We start from the raw sequence: 14,461 nt of genomic DNA on the forward strand, positions 1-14,461 counted from the left end.
TGAGTTTGGGGGAGTAGAGAGTGAACATATAAGGTCAACATTTGCACTTTGAACCGAAAGCTCATGTATATGTGTGTTAGTGTGTATGTTTGTGAGAAGAGAAGGAAAGATAGAGAGAGAGAGAGAGAGAGAGAGAGAGAGAGAGAGAGAAAGAGAGAGAGAGAGAGGTACAGACAGAGACAGAGATCCAAGTAGACCCAGTACAAAACATGATGTACACTAGCTCCTTCGGGGGATTCCTCCATTTAGCACCATGAAGACACAGCCTCTAATTTTGGTAATATTCTGGGATGTCAATATATTTTTGAAATTATTATTTGAAATAAATAATCTATGAAAAATTCTCTATCCCTGAGCTGTAATATAGCATTTTAGAAAAGCTGGTTTTGATGCTATTGTTGAATAAATACATTAAGAATAATTTAGCATCCATATATAATTGTCATTGTCAACTCTTAATCATAAGAATAAGGCCTTTAATGGTATACCAAGAGTAGCACACCATATTTGGTGGGTGTAATTAGAAGGAAACAATCCTGATTATATATATATATATATATATATATATATATATATATGTCACGGTCCACGGTCCTCCCGTTGTTCATCGATTTGCTCAAGCAGGCCCAGTAACGTCTCCATCATGAGACTTGTTATTACTGTGTTTGGCATATTAAATACATCACGGGTAGCTTGCCAGGCTCTGCCGGGTGGGCGAGATACTCTCGGTAGCTTGTCGGGCTCTCCGAGAGGGGTAGAGGAATCGAACTCGGGTCGGCCGTGTTGGCCGCTTTAAGGCAAATGCCCTACCGCTGTGCTATCGCTCACGGGTAGGGTGTTTGCCTTGCATGCCCCCAATCCAGGTTCGATTCCCAGCATCCTGTGTGGTCCCCTGAGCACCACCAGGAGTAATTCCTGAGTGTAGAGCCAGGAGTAACCCCTGTGCATCGCCCGGTGTGACCCAAATAGCAAAAAAAAAAAAAAAAAAAAAGAAAAAAGAAAAAAAGAAGGTGAAATATATATATATATATATATATATATATATATATGTGTGTGTGTGTGTGTGTGTGTGTGTGTGTGTGTGCTGGAGCGATAGCACAGAGTGTAGGGCGTTTGCCTTGCATGCAGCCAACATGGCCGACTTGAGTTCGATTCTTCTGTCCCTCTCGGAGAGCCTGGCAAGCTACCCAGAGTATCTCGCCCTCACGGCAGAGCCTGGCAAGCTACCCGTGACATACTCGATATGCAAAACACAGTAACAACAAGTCTCATGATGGAGACGTTACAGGGCCCGCTTGAGCAAATTGATGAACAACGGGAGAACCGTGATATATATGCATATATATATATATATAATCTCACAAGACTCAAACTCTAACAACCTGTTAATAATTGCTAATTCAGGGCCTTAATGCCTTCCAAGATGATATTTAACAATTTTCACACACTTTTCTTTAAGGAAATCTTTATTGGATCATTTTAGTCAATTATTTATAACAAACAATACAAAATAAATTATTTAGAGTCTGCCTTTGGGGCAGTCTTGGGTGGTGGTGGTAAAACTCAAAACAAATTTGGTGAAAAAGTCTAATGATGGTGGGATTCGTGTGGAAATACTAAATGTAATCAATTACTGTGAAAATCTATTTGAAAATTAAAAAGTAAAAGATTAAGACCTGTTTCTCTGGGGCATGTAATATATTATTATTTGAGTTTTCACTTCTTTAAGAAAAAGTGATGTTGATTTTTTCTATATATATGGCGACTTATGTTCTAAGAAATATTTACACAGATGTTTTGCCCAGTTTTAAACACTGTTTAGTCTTATATCTTTGAGAAGCATTTAGAAAGGCATTTTCTCAGTTTTAAACCTGCTTAGAGACGGGGGTATGGTGCCACCAGCAGGTCAATCTGTACCTGTGAGGCGAGTGCATCAGTAGCCTGATGGTGCCTTCAGATTTCCAGATACCCCAAAATTACTGCTTTGCCTTTGGCCAGACCCCAAAAACTTGGGGCAAAGTTTACCAAGAAAGTAGTAAACAGCCAATAGTTATATTATGCGCCTTCCCCAGATGGAATCCTGGTGACCATGATCTTCTACAAGCATGGCTTTGGCATGCGGGTACCAGGACTTTTTCCCGAACCACGTGGCCACATAAGCGCAACATTTCCTGATATGCAAAGTGATGAATGGATAGCAAATAATATAGCATTTTTCCCTGAAAATCAGGCTTGAATGATGATAGGAAAATCTGAGTTAAAGAGAATGCCCAACTGAAACACATCTAGACTCTATTTAACTATGATGCTATGCTGCCCTGGGAGGGGAAGGGTGTCTGTCCCTCGCCTGTCCCCCTTTGTGGCGGTAGCATGGTGGCCTGCATCTTTTAGAGCCTAATGAACAGCCAGGTATGAGACTGCATTGATGAGGCATGTTTTGCTTCATGGGATGTGGTTGGAATCGACCCTATTCTCCGCCATGGAAATGCACTGGGTTGCCACTCTCAAATGCCTTATCCAGCTTCTAACCAACCATAATCCCAAGGCACATATACCAATCTCGGAACCCAGGGGTTTCTGGCAGTAATCCCTCTGGGTTTATTACTAAAATGATAGCAATCCAAATTCGCATGGCCACTGTTGTGGCCACACAACATCATATACTCTTCATAATCAGCAATAGAAAACAAATTTTCTAATTACGTCTTTGTGGAAGGTCTGAATGTTGGGGAAAATTTCAAATAACAATGTTGGGTCTTTTTGTAATATTGAATGTAATCAACATAGAGATAGATAGATAGATAGAGAGAGAGAGAGAGAGAGGTGAAAATCTGCCACACAGGCAGGGGGTGGGTGAAAGGGGGGATATACTGGGGTTCTTGGTGGTGGAAAATGTGCACTGGTCGAGGGACGGATGTTTGATCATTGTATGACCAACTGAGACTTGAACTGAAAGGCCTTGTGACTGTTCTCACGGTGATTAAAAAAAAATAGTTAGGTATGTGGGAAACACACCAACAAACCACCTCCATCTCAGCTATATAATTGGAGGCATAGCCTCTCTGGTTCCTGATTGAACTGCTTAATGGCTATAATCCCAGAGACTCATAAATAAATCTCGAAACCCAGTGGCTTTTGGCAGAAATGAGTCCGGTCCCTGCAGTAGGTTACCGGTGCTGGGCCAACCCAGATGGGAATAGGTTTCATGCCTTGGCCTGTTCCCAATGGCGGCTCAGTGGCCGCAATCCTCCAGAGGCTGCTGAACAGTCAGGTTTGGGCCCCAGTGACGAGACACACAGGGCCTCATGGGATGGGGTTGGAGCTGGTCCTGTCCTCCCCACCCCAACCAGACCCCAAGTCATCTCCCATGAACGGCCTCTTTGGCTCCTGATCAAGCTGCTTAATGGCCATGATCCCAGAGATTCAGAAAAAAATCTTGAAACCCAGTGGCTTTTGGCAGAAATGTGTCCGGACCCCACAGTACGTTACTGTTACCGGGCCACCCCAGGGAGGAAAGGGTGTTGTCACTCCGCCTGCTCCCCCTTGGCAGTTCAGTTGCCGTCATCCTCCGGAGGCTATTGGACAGTCAGGCTTGGGCCCACAGTGACAAAACTTGTTGGGTCTCATGAAATGGGGGTGGAGCTGGTCCTGTCTTCCCCACTCCAACGAGACCCCAAGTCATCACCCATGAACAGCCTCTCTGGCTCCTAATTAATCTGCTTAATGGCCTTGATCCTAGAGACTCAGAAACAAATCTTGAAACCCAGTTGCTTTAGGCAGAAATGCATCCAGAACCCGCAGTAGGTTACTGTCGTCAGGCCACTCCAGGGAGGAAAGGGTACTGATCCCTCTACCTGCTCCCCCTTGGTGGCTCTGTGGCTGTCATCCTCCAGAGGCCTTGGACAGTCAGGTCTGGGCCCGCAGTGACGAGACATTCTGGGTCTCACGGGATGGGGTTGGAGCTGGGTCTGTCCTCCCCACCCCAACGAGACCCCAAGTCATCGCCCACGAATGGCCTCTCTGGCTCCTGATCAAGCTGCTTAACGGCCATGATCCCAGAGACTCAGAAACAAATTTCGAAACCCAGTGGCATTTGGCAGAAATGCGTCCGGACCATGCAGTAGGTTACTGTTGCTGGGTTACCCCAGGGGGGAAAGGGTGTTGTCCCTCCTCCTGCTTCCCCCTAGCGGCTCAGTGGCTGTCATCCTCCAGAGGCCATTGGACAGTCAGGCTTGGGCCTGCAGTGACGAAACTTGTTGGGCCTCACTGGATGGGGGTGAAAACTGTCCTGTCCTTCCCATTCCAACAAGACCCCAAGTCATCGGTCACGAACAGCCTCTCTGGCTCCTGATAAAGCTGTTTAATGACCATGATCCCAGAGACTTAGGAACAAATCTCGGAGCCCAGCAAGTTTTGGCAGAAATCCCTCCAGATTTAAGTGTTAAAATTTTGGAATTCCAAAATCACATTGCCTTACTGCAGCCACACGACATCATATGTTATTCATAACCAGCAATAGAACACAAATTATCTACTGTTGCCTTTTCGGCAGATCTGAGCGTTGGGGTAAAATCTCAAATAATAACGGTGAGTCTGGTGTCGAAATATTGAATGTGATCAAAGTAGAGAGAGAGAGAGAGTAATGTGGAAATCATCTGCCCCACAGGTAGGGAGAGGGTGTGGGATGGAGATATACTGGGGTTTTGGGTGGTGGAGAATGGACACAGTTGAAGGTATGGGTGTTTCATTGTATGACCGAGACTTAGACCCGAAAGCTTTGTAACTTCTCTCATGGTGATTCCATAAATACAATTATAAAAAATAAAAAAAAAGTAAGGTGAAGTTCATGCACAATTCAATCAGTTAATCAGTGGCTGAATAAATAGCAGTACTCCTACATGAAAAAAACCTGTTTAGAGAAGTGATATATTACATTTATCATTTCCATATATCAAACATCCTTGGCTCAGAGTTGATACCGACTTGGTACTAACGAATGGCTTTCTTTACACGTGTTTAGAGGCCACTATCAAGATATTTTTGTTTGTTTTAACATAAAAATTTCATTAAAGGGAAGAGAAAGAAAGGATAGCATGTTCACAAAAGACTGTCAGCTTCTTCAGAGGAGCAAGAGCCCAAAATGACTTGAGAAGGGGTTATATGTGGATATTCTCCACAGCGCCCAGCTTGAAGTTCTGTGCCCAAGTAAGCACTGTCAGTTACTGTCATAAGGGAAGAGTTTTGAACCTCTGGTGGTTTTATTACATTGCTACTGCCTTACTGATCATGATGTTTGGCTTTTGGAGTGAGGATTTATTCTGGTTCTGCATTCAGGATTCATTCCCAGTGGGGTAAATTTCTTTCATACAATTTATCCATACACTGGTAAAATCCTTTGAATATGAGGACTTCTTAGGGAGTCTTGCTTTGCATATTCATTTTCTCTGAGTTTTCAGGAGCTCTGAACTTAGAACTATTCTTCTCCTCTCTTCAGATCAATTTTCCTTCCCGCAAATCAGGGATGATGACAGAATGTACATATAAGTTAGCTATTAGTTTACATTGTCACTCTAGAGGGATCTCCCTGGCTTCCCTGAACTGATATTGTTGTTCTTTATTTTTAAAATAATTTTTAGTGTCAGAGTATTACTAATTATTCAGCCCTTTATTAGGCTGATTGAATTGGGCATGACTCCACCTTACTTTTTTATATAAATTTATAAATTTATCTTGAGTCACCTTGAGAGCAGTTATAAGGTTTTCGGGTTTAAGTCTCAGTCATACAATGATGAAACACCTGTCCCTTCACCAGTGCCCATTTTCCACCACCAAAATCTCCAGTACAACCCCATCCCACACCCGTTCCTGTCTGTGGAGCAGATGGTTTCTACATGACTCTCTCTCTACTTTGATTATATTCAATATTTAGAAACCAGACCCACCATTATTATTTGGTATTTTACCCCAACACTCACATATGCCAAAAAGACAACCGTAGACAATTTTTTTTCTATTGGGGTTATGAATAACATATGATGTTTCATGGCTACAATTTTGGAATTCCAAAATTTTGACAAGTAAATCTGGAGGGATTGCTACCGAAACCTGCTGGGCTCCGAGATATGTTGCTAATTCTCTGGGATCATGGTCGTCAAGCAGCTTGTCAGAAGCCATAAAGGCTGTTCATGGGCAGTGACTCGGGATCTCATTGGAATGTGGAGGAAAGGTCTGGCTCCACCCCCATCCCGTGAGACCCTGCATGTCTCATCACTGTTGGCCGAAACCTGACTGTCCAAAGGCCTCTGAAGGATGGCAGCCATTGAGCTGCCAAGAGGGAGCAGGCGGAGTGACAGCACCCTTTCCCCCCTGGGATGGTTTGGCGCTGGTAACCTACTGCTGGGACTGGACGCACTTCTACCAAAAGCCGCTGGGTTGTGAGATTTGTTTCTGAGTCTCTGGGAACATGGACATTAAGCAGTTTGATCAGGAACCAGAGAGGCCTTGCCTTCAATTATATATATATAGCTGAGTCGAAGTTGGTTTGTGTGTGTGTCTCCCACATACCTAACTTTTGGCACTTACTTTCTTGGTAAACGAGGCCCCAAGTTGTTGGGGTCTGGCCAAAGGCACAGCAGCAATTTTGGGGTATCTAGAAGCTGAAGTCACCATCAGGCTGCTGATTCACTCGCCTCACAGATACAGATTGACCTGTTGGTGGCACCATACACCCGGATTTTGTTGTTCTTTAGAGATAGAGGTAGATATAGTATCAAGGGGATTTTCATTAGTCAAATATAAATCCACTGAATCTTCTTCAATGACAGCCCTAATTTTTAAGTGTTGCTTCTATAGTTACAAGTCACAAACAAAGTATTTGTGATGGTTATATCATTGGTAAATCATTTGAAAAGCTTCCAAATGTTCTTTCTGTTCATCTGTAATTTGTGTGAGGAATAACATCTTGTTTCTCTTGCTCAGATTTGACCCAGGAAAAATTTTTGTAGTTATGGTCTGTTCTCTTTCTGAACTGCCAGTCACACCAGCACATACATCAAGTAACAAATGAAATGTGTCTCAATACAATGAGAACATAAATTTAAATATAAAAAATTTAATCATATCTAAAACTCTTGAGTATTGTATTCCACATACAATTCATCATCTGAAAGTGTCAGTACCATCAGATTCAGATGATGCTTATTCTATAACTTACAGAAAAATCCCATGTACTTGATCTCTACCTATATTTTCAGTATTAAAGATTTCCAGGAAAAACCATGCCTTCAGGCACAGCTAAGACCATGAGGGAGGAAGTCACTTGCCCCAGCTGCTTGAAGCTGATGACTGAGACAGTGCTGATAGACTGTGGGCACATCTACTGCCATTCTTTCATATTGGAAAATCTTGAGAAGCAGTAACAGAAGTCACCTTCCCAGGGTAACTTCCAGTGTCCTGTATGTAGGGCACAGTTTCAGAGGGAGAGCATCTGGGCCAGTACACAGCTAGAAAGCATCATTGACACCATTAAGAAAATGGAGCAAGAGTATCTGTGTGAAAACACAAAGAGAATCTCAGGCTGTTTTGTGAAGATGATGGTCAGCTCATCTGCTGGTATTGTGATTGGACACCACAGCACAAAGGGCACACCATGGTCCTTGCTGCAGATGCCTATCAAGGCTACAAGGTGAGTACAGCCCATAGTGCTTCTTCACCAAGTACCTGTTCCTCCTTTATACCCATGGACTTGAAATAGTATAATCTGAAACCCAGGATGTTATAGCTTTCATCACTTTAATCTTCAGATAAGCTCTATAATGATTGTCCAAATAATGTATACATATATAGGCATATTAATGCATATACACAGAGTCTTCTCTTAATCTCCATGGACAATTAAACCTGAAAACATTTGCCCATTGCAAAACATTGTTTGATGAAAAAAATCTCATAAATCCATTGATAACTCTGAACAACTGATAAGTATACCTATATACTCAGATGGCTGGAGCAATAGCTCAGCAGTAAGGTGTTTGCCTTGCATGCAGCCAGCCCGGCAGAGCCAGGTTTGATTCCTCTGCCCCTGTTGGAGACCCCAGCAAGCTACCGAGAGTATCTCGCCCATATGCCATACACAGTAACAACAAGTCTCAAAATGGAGAAATTACTGTGCCCGCTTGAGCAAATCGATGAACAATGGGAAGACAGTATTTGTTTGCTTGTATACTCAGACAGACAGTCAGAATATATGCTAATTTTATAGATCTAGAAGATTGATTACTACTTTTAAGATAGACAATTTTTAACCTTAAAGGTGTGCTCCTAAAATGGGAGAAAGTATTTTTAAAGAAAATTTAAAGTTCGAACTTGCAAAAATTTATGTAAATAATTTAAAATTGCTTGAATAATGAGTTTCACTAGATAGTATAGCTTTGCCCTCCCCTTGTCTATTTTTGACAAGACTGTATTCCTAGCTATGTTCTGTGATCCAGTGGTCACTTCATGTGATACAAGACCCACTGACTGTTGAGTGCTAGGGCCCCGCAGTGCTGTGGGCCACCAGGTCCATGTTCAGGAATACCAGTATTATCTATTGGTGTTGAGATATCAAATTCAGATTCTTTTTTTTTTCAGTTATTTATTTATTTATTTATTTATTGAATCACTGTGGGAAAGGTTACAAAGCTTTCAGGTTTAGGTCTCAGTCATGCAAATATCAAACACATTTCCCTTCACCAACACTTATTCTTTACCATGAAGAACCCCAATAAAACCCCACCCCCACCCCTCCCAGTCCCTGTGAGGCAGATGACTTCTAGTCCACACTCTATCTGCTTTGATCAGATACATTGTTTCAATAAAAGATTCACCACTATTGTTTAGAGTTTACCCCCCCCCCCAAATCAGACATGCTGAAAAGCATTGTGAAGTGATTTGCTTTCTACAGCTGGGTTCAAGAATTAAATGTTGGTTTTGGATTTCTGCTATTTTACCTATTGACCCTGGAAGTATTTCTACTGAAAGTCATATAGTTAAGAAATTGGCTTCTGTGTTCTGGAGTCGTGGCCGTGCTGGAGAGCTGCTCGTGGGGGGCAACTGGTGGCCTCGGTAGGGCACGAAGGGTGGACCAAAACGCCCCCCTTCCCATGAGGTTTTAGTCGCCCCCACACCTCCGGCTCATACCTGCTGTCCACAAGGCTCCCATGCGGCCGCCATCTTTCTTTCCAGAGAGGAGAGGGCGAATGGGGCAACACCCTTTCCCCTCCGGACAGACATGATGGCCTGGATTAACGAATAGTCCATTCACTTTTCTGCTCCAAGCTGCCGGGTTCTGCATTAAGTCCTTGTGCTTCTGGGGCCGTGGCTGTGCTGGAGAGCCGCTCGCGGGGGGGGGAAACTGGCGACCTCGGTAGGGTGTGAAGAACGAACCGGAGTGCCCCCCTTCCCATGAGGTTTTAGTCGCCCCCATATCCCCGGCTCATACCTGCTGTCCACAAGGCTCCCATGTGGCCGCCATCTTTCTTTCCAGAGGGAGGAGGGCGGAAGGGAGCAAGACCCTTTCCCCTCCGGGCAGACATGATGGCCTGGATTAATGCATAGTCCTTTCACTTTTCTGCTCCAAGCTGCTGGGTTCTGCATTAAGTCCTTGTGCTTCTGGGGCTGTGGCCGTGCTGGAGAGCCGCTCATGGGGGGCAACTGGTGACCTCGGTAGGGCGTGAAGGACGGACCGGAACGCCCCCCTTCCCATGAGGTTTTAGACGCCCCCACACCTTCAGCTCATACCTGCTGTCCACAAGGCTCCCACGGCCGCCATCCTTCTTTCCAGAGAAGAGAGGGCGAATGGGGCAACACCCTTTCCCCTCTGGACAGACATGATGGCCTGGATTAAAGCATAGTCCATTCGCTTTTCTGCTCCAAGCTGCTGGGTTCTGCATTAAGTCCTTGTGTTTCTGGGGCTGAGGCCGTGCTCCAAACTTAACTCTGATTTTCAGGGAGAAAGGTTGGGTGCTTTACTTCCCATTGATCACTTTGTATATAGAGAGATGTCGCGCGGCCACATGGTTTTGAGAAAAAGTCCTAGTTCCCGCAAACTCGAGCTGTGCTTGTAGAGGCTTCTGGTCAACGGGGTTCCATCTGGGGGAGGCGGGATGCGGTACCTACCCCATCTGGGACTCGCCGGTGATCTCGGCTCTTTTTGGAACCTGTTTTTTTTTTTTCCTCCGGGATCTGTGGTTCCCACCCTCCATGTCCAAATTCAGATTCTTGGTAACAGCATGTTCTCTGTGTCATTGACCTTCTTTTGTCCCTTTGACTCTTCCATTTTGGTGTAGATTTAGGGACCACACCCACAGGTGTTCAGGGTTTTCTCCTGACTCTATGCTCAGGGTTCATTTCTGGCTGTGCTTGGAGAACCACATGCGAGGTTTGACCAGGTATGCTCTTATAAGGCAAGCATCTTAACCTCCGAACTATCTCTCCATTTGTTCTTGGCCTCTTTTGAAAAACTTTAGTGGTACTTGGCCAACCCTTAACTTTACATCTGTCACTGTAACTGTCCTCCCGTTGTTCATCGATTTGCTTGAGCGGGCCCAGTAACGTCTCCACTGTGAGACTTGTTATTGTCTTTGGCATATTGAATACGTCAGGGGGAGCTGACCAGGCTTTTCCGTGCAGGAAAGATACTCTTGGTAGCTTGTCGGGCTCTCCAAGAGGGGCAGACTAATCAAACCCAGGATGCCCAGGTCAGCTGCTTGCAAGGCAAAAGCCCTACCCACTGTGCTATTGCTCCATCCCAAATAGTAATACTTAGAGTACTAATAAAAATGTCAAGGTGTAAGTAATCCAATAAAGATTATCCAATAAAATGATCCAATAAAGATTTCCTTAAAAAAAGTGTGTGAAAATTGTTGAATATTATCTTAAGGCATTAAAGGCCCTGTAATTCAGGCGATTATTAACAGGTTGTTAAAGTTTGAGTCTTGTGAGCTTATATATATATATATATATATATATATAAGATAAAGATAAAGGCCCTCCCGTTGATCGTCGATTTGCTCGAGCGGGCCCAGTAACGTCTCCATTGGAGACTTTGTTGTTACTGTGTCTGGCATATCAAATACTCTCGGTAGCTTGCCGGGCTCTCCGAATATATATATATATATATATATATATATATATATATATATATGCTCGAGCGGGCCCAGTAACGTCTCCATTGGAGACTTTGTTGTTACTGTGTCTGGCATATCGAATACTCTCGGTAGCTTGCCGGGATCTCCGAGAGGGGCGGAGGAATCGAACTCGGGTCGGCCATGTTGGCCGCGTGTAAGGCGAACGCCCTACCCGCTGTGCTATCGCTCCATATATATATGTATATTCATTTATATGTGTGTATATATGTATATATTATCAGGATTGTTTTCTATCTAATTACACCCACCAAATATGGTGTGCTACTCCTGATATACCATTGAAGGCCTTATTCTTATTATTAATTTAAGGGTTGACAGTGACAATTATATACAGACACTAAATTATTCTTAACGTATTTATTCACACAGTAGCATCACAACCAGCTTTTCTAAAATGCTATATTACATCTCAGGGTTAGAGAATTTTTTATTGATGATTTATTTCAAAAAGTATTTTAAAAAATACATTAACATCCCAGAATATTATCAAAAATTAGAGGCTGATCCTTCTTGATGCTAGATGGAGGAATCCCCCGAAGGGGCTAGAGTACATCATGTCTTCTAGTGGGTCTATTTGGATGTCCGTCTCTGGCTGTACCTCTCTCTCTCTCTCTCTCTCTCTCTCTCTCTCTCTCTGTCTTTTCCTTCTCTCTCTCACAAACACACACACAAACAAACATTTACATGAGCTTAAGGCTCACAGAGCAAATGTTGGCCTTATGTTTTCACTCTCTACTCCCCAAAACTCACATTTTTTTGGTCAGTATTCTCAGTAGCTTCTATTTACTGGGGATTCCACAAGGAAGTTAACTTGAATTGGATTAAACTTGAATGTGAAACTGCTGTGGGGGTCAAAGTTCTATTTGCCACAACTTAAACTTGTAACAAATAGGACTTTCACCTTCTTCTGACTGGGTGGGGAGTCTGTAGGAGCAATACCTTTGCTCCCCCAAAATCAATAAAACCAAGTAATGGGGCTGGAGCCACAGTATAGCTTGTAGGGAATTTGCCTTGCACCTGCAGACCCTGTTTGGTCCTATATGGTCCCCAAGGACTGCCAGGAGTGAATGCTTAATGTAAAACCAGAAATAGCTTCTAAGTATCGCCAGGTATGGCCCCAAAACCAACCAACCAAACCAACCAACAAAAACCCCAAACCAAGTGATACAGTAAAAACCTAGAAAGCTGATCCAGGAGCTCAGGGAACCGCCAAGAGCCAGCGTTCTGACTTTCACTTCAGATCTCTCTACATTTGCTCCTGAGTCTCCTAGGAGTTAGGAGCCTTCCTGGTCGATTGTTGTGCTGTGATTTATTTTAAACACATCTGAAATAAGGTGAAAAATAAGGTGTAAAATAAGCAGGGCTCACAATCACCAGAAACCCAGCTTCCCTGTTTGTTTTCTGTCTCAGGATTCTTCTCAGACTTACTCTGCACATTCCAGTGCTTCCCCAGCTTTGGAAGCTCTCGTTTCCCCTCCCCATCTTTCCCTGCCTTACTCTATTCCCAGAAGAAAGACCTGTGTGGTTACATTAACCAGCTTCTTTCGCTTAGCCTTTCTCCTGTTTATTTCAGTCAATGGGAGCCATGGGCCAGTTCATGGGACAAAAACGAAAAGAGTAGGGGAAGTGACTGTGTGCATTTTTCCAAACAGAGCTCTCATCGGCAAGGTCTTCATTCCTCTCCTTCTGGTCACTTTCCTGTTCTTCTGAGTCTTCTCCCTGTTCCTGAAGCCCAAATTGGAGATGGCTTCCTGACTACCTTAGGTCCAGTTACTTCACTTTCCTTGTTCAGCTCCCTGAATCACATGTTGGATCAACCTATTTATTAAATTCCTTTCAATTAGTGCTTAAAATGATCTGACAGAATCATTTGCAGTTTCATGTTCCTTGAATAGTCAACCAATCCTGTTTGGAAAAGTTATTATGTTTTAAGCCCAAAAGAAATGTACTTGAAAAAGAATACATCAGTTGGCAATTTTTAAATCTGCATGTATATAAACCTCTCTAACCTAAACAGAAATGTTGAGTGTTAGCAAATGGATAATATAGTTTTGCAATTGTGGGATTGTGATTTAGGAAGCATGGGAATGACTGATAGAATCATGAGACAGAAAAACTGAGTTCTCAAGATGGTAGTGCTGTATTTGAAGAGAGTTCAGGCATTTAGTGTATACTCTAATAAATGCCCCAAATAACTGGAAGGGGTGCCAATATTTCTTGTCTACATTTTCATCATTGTTTTTGAAGTTTAACGCCATGAAAACACAATAATTTTGTCCTGGACCCTGTTCTGTAAACATTAAAAAGTTGATGATTTCATTTCATGATGATTTCATTCATGTTCAATATAAGACATTGCAATTGATATTTATATTAAAATGGGACAAAGAAAGAGGTTATTTACCTTTGAGTTAATGATAAAGATCTGGAGATGTAGCATTTAAAGTTTTCACACACACAAAAATATACAATTTCCTATTTAGGCACTATAGTTTTTACAGGTAGGGTATGTAAATTACATTATAATGAAAAAATTTCTATTATCCTGTGAAGAAAACATAAGTAAACTTGTTTGCCTAATATCCTTCCTCTTCCCCCCAACACACAATTCTATACCATCTGGGTAATACTTTATTTTATTTTTTATTTTTATAAATTTGTTTATACGATATGAAGAGAAGCCATAAATTTGTTTATGGTGATTTATTACATTCAATACTGTAACACCAATTTCACTAGCATTGCACCTTCTCACCACCATTATTTCAGATTTTCCCAATCTACACTCACTACGAAATTCTTAATGTCCCATAACTTGATATCAATCTAAATTGTCCTTCCTATAAAAGTAGAGCCAGAAAAATTGCATAGAGTACCAATATTCTTCTAGAAAGATTTTGGTGTATTGAATGCCATAATAGACTTCCTGGAAAAAATAAAGTCCAGAAACTTCATCACTGGAACATTCCATTATATCTTATCTGTCCACTTCCCTTTCCTGCTGAATTCAAAGAACACTTATAGCTTCAAAGTGTCTGTCACATCCTACACAGAAATATATATATATATATATATATATATATATATATATCAGCACGGAACATAGTATCATGGAAATTTTCTCTAAAACCTAGGCTTTCTAATTACAAATAAAAAAAACCCACACTCAGATAATGTTGGTTTTCAGGGAATGATTCTCAGTTCCCTAGATTACTAACATTTTGACTTAGTGCCATTAACCTCACAGAATTTTCTGCCTTAATAAAGCTGAG

At 42.5% G+C, this 14,461-nt stretch overlaps 1 protein-coding gene across 1 annotated transcript in view; it reads left to right on the forward strand.

The window, feature by feature from the left end:
- LOC130040127 (E3 ubiquitin-protein ligase TRIM38-like) overlaps positions 1-12,810 on the forward strand; it is a 46,521-nt gene extending 33,711 nt beyond the window's left edge. The window contains exon 6 of the mRNA XM_056132145.1: positions 12,763-12,810. Within this exon, the coding sequence (XP_055988120.1) occupies positions 12,763-12,810 (48 nt within the window). The remainder of the gene's footprint in view (positions 1-12,762) is intronic.
- Positions 12,811-14,461: the final 1,651 nt, after the last annotated feature.

This window comes from Sorex fumeus, unplaced genomic scaffold (assembly GCF_029834395.1).
Source record: "Sorex fumeus unplaced genomic scaffold, SorFum_2.1 ptg000094l, whole genome shotgun sequence".
NCBI lineage: Eukaryota > Metazoa > Chordata > Mammalia > Eulipotyphla > Soricidae > Sorex > Sorex fumeus.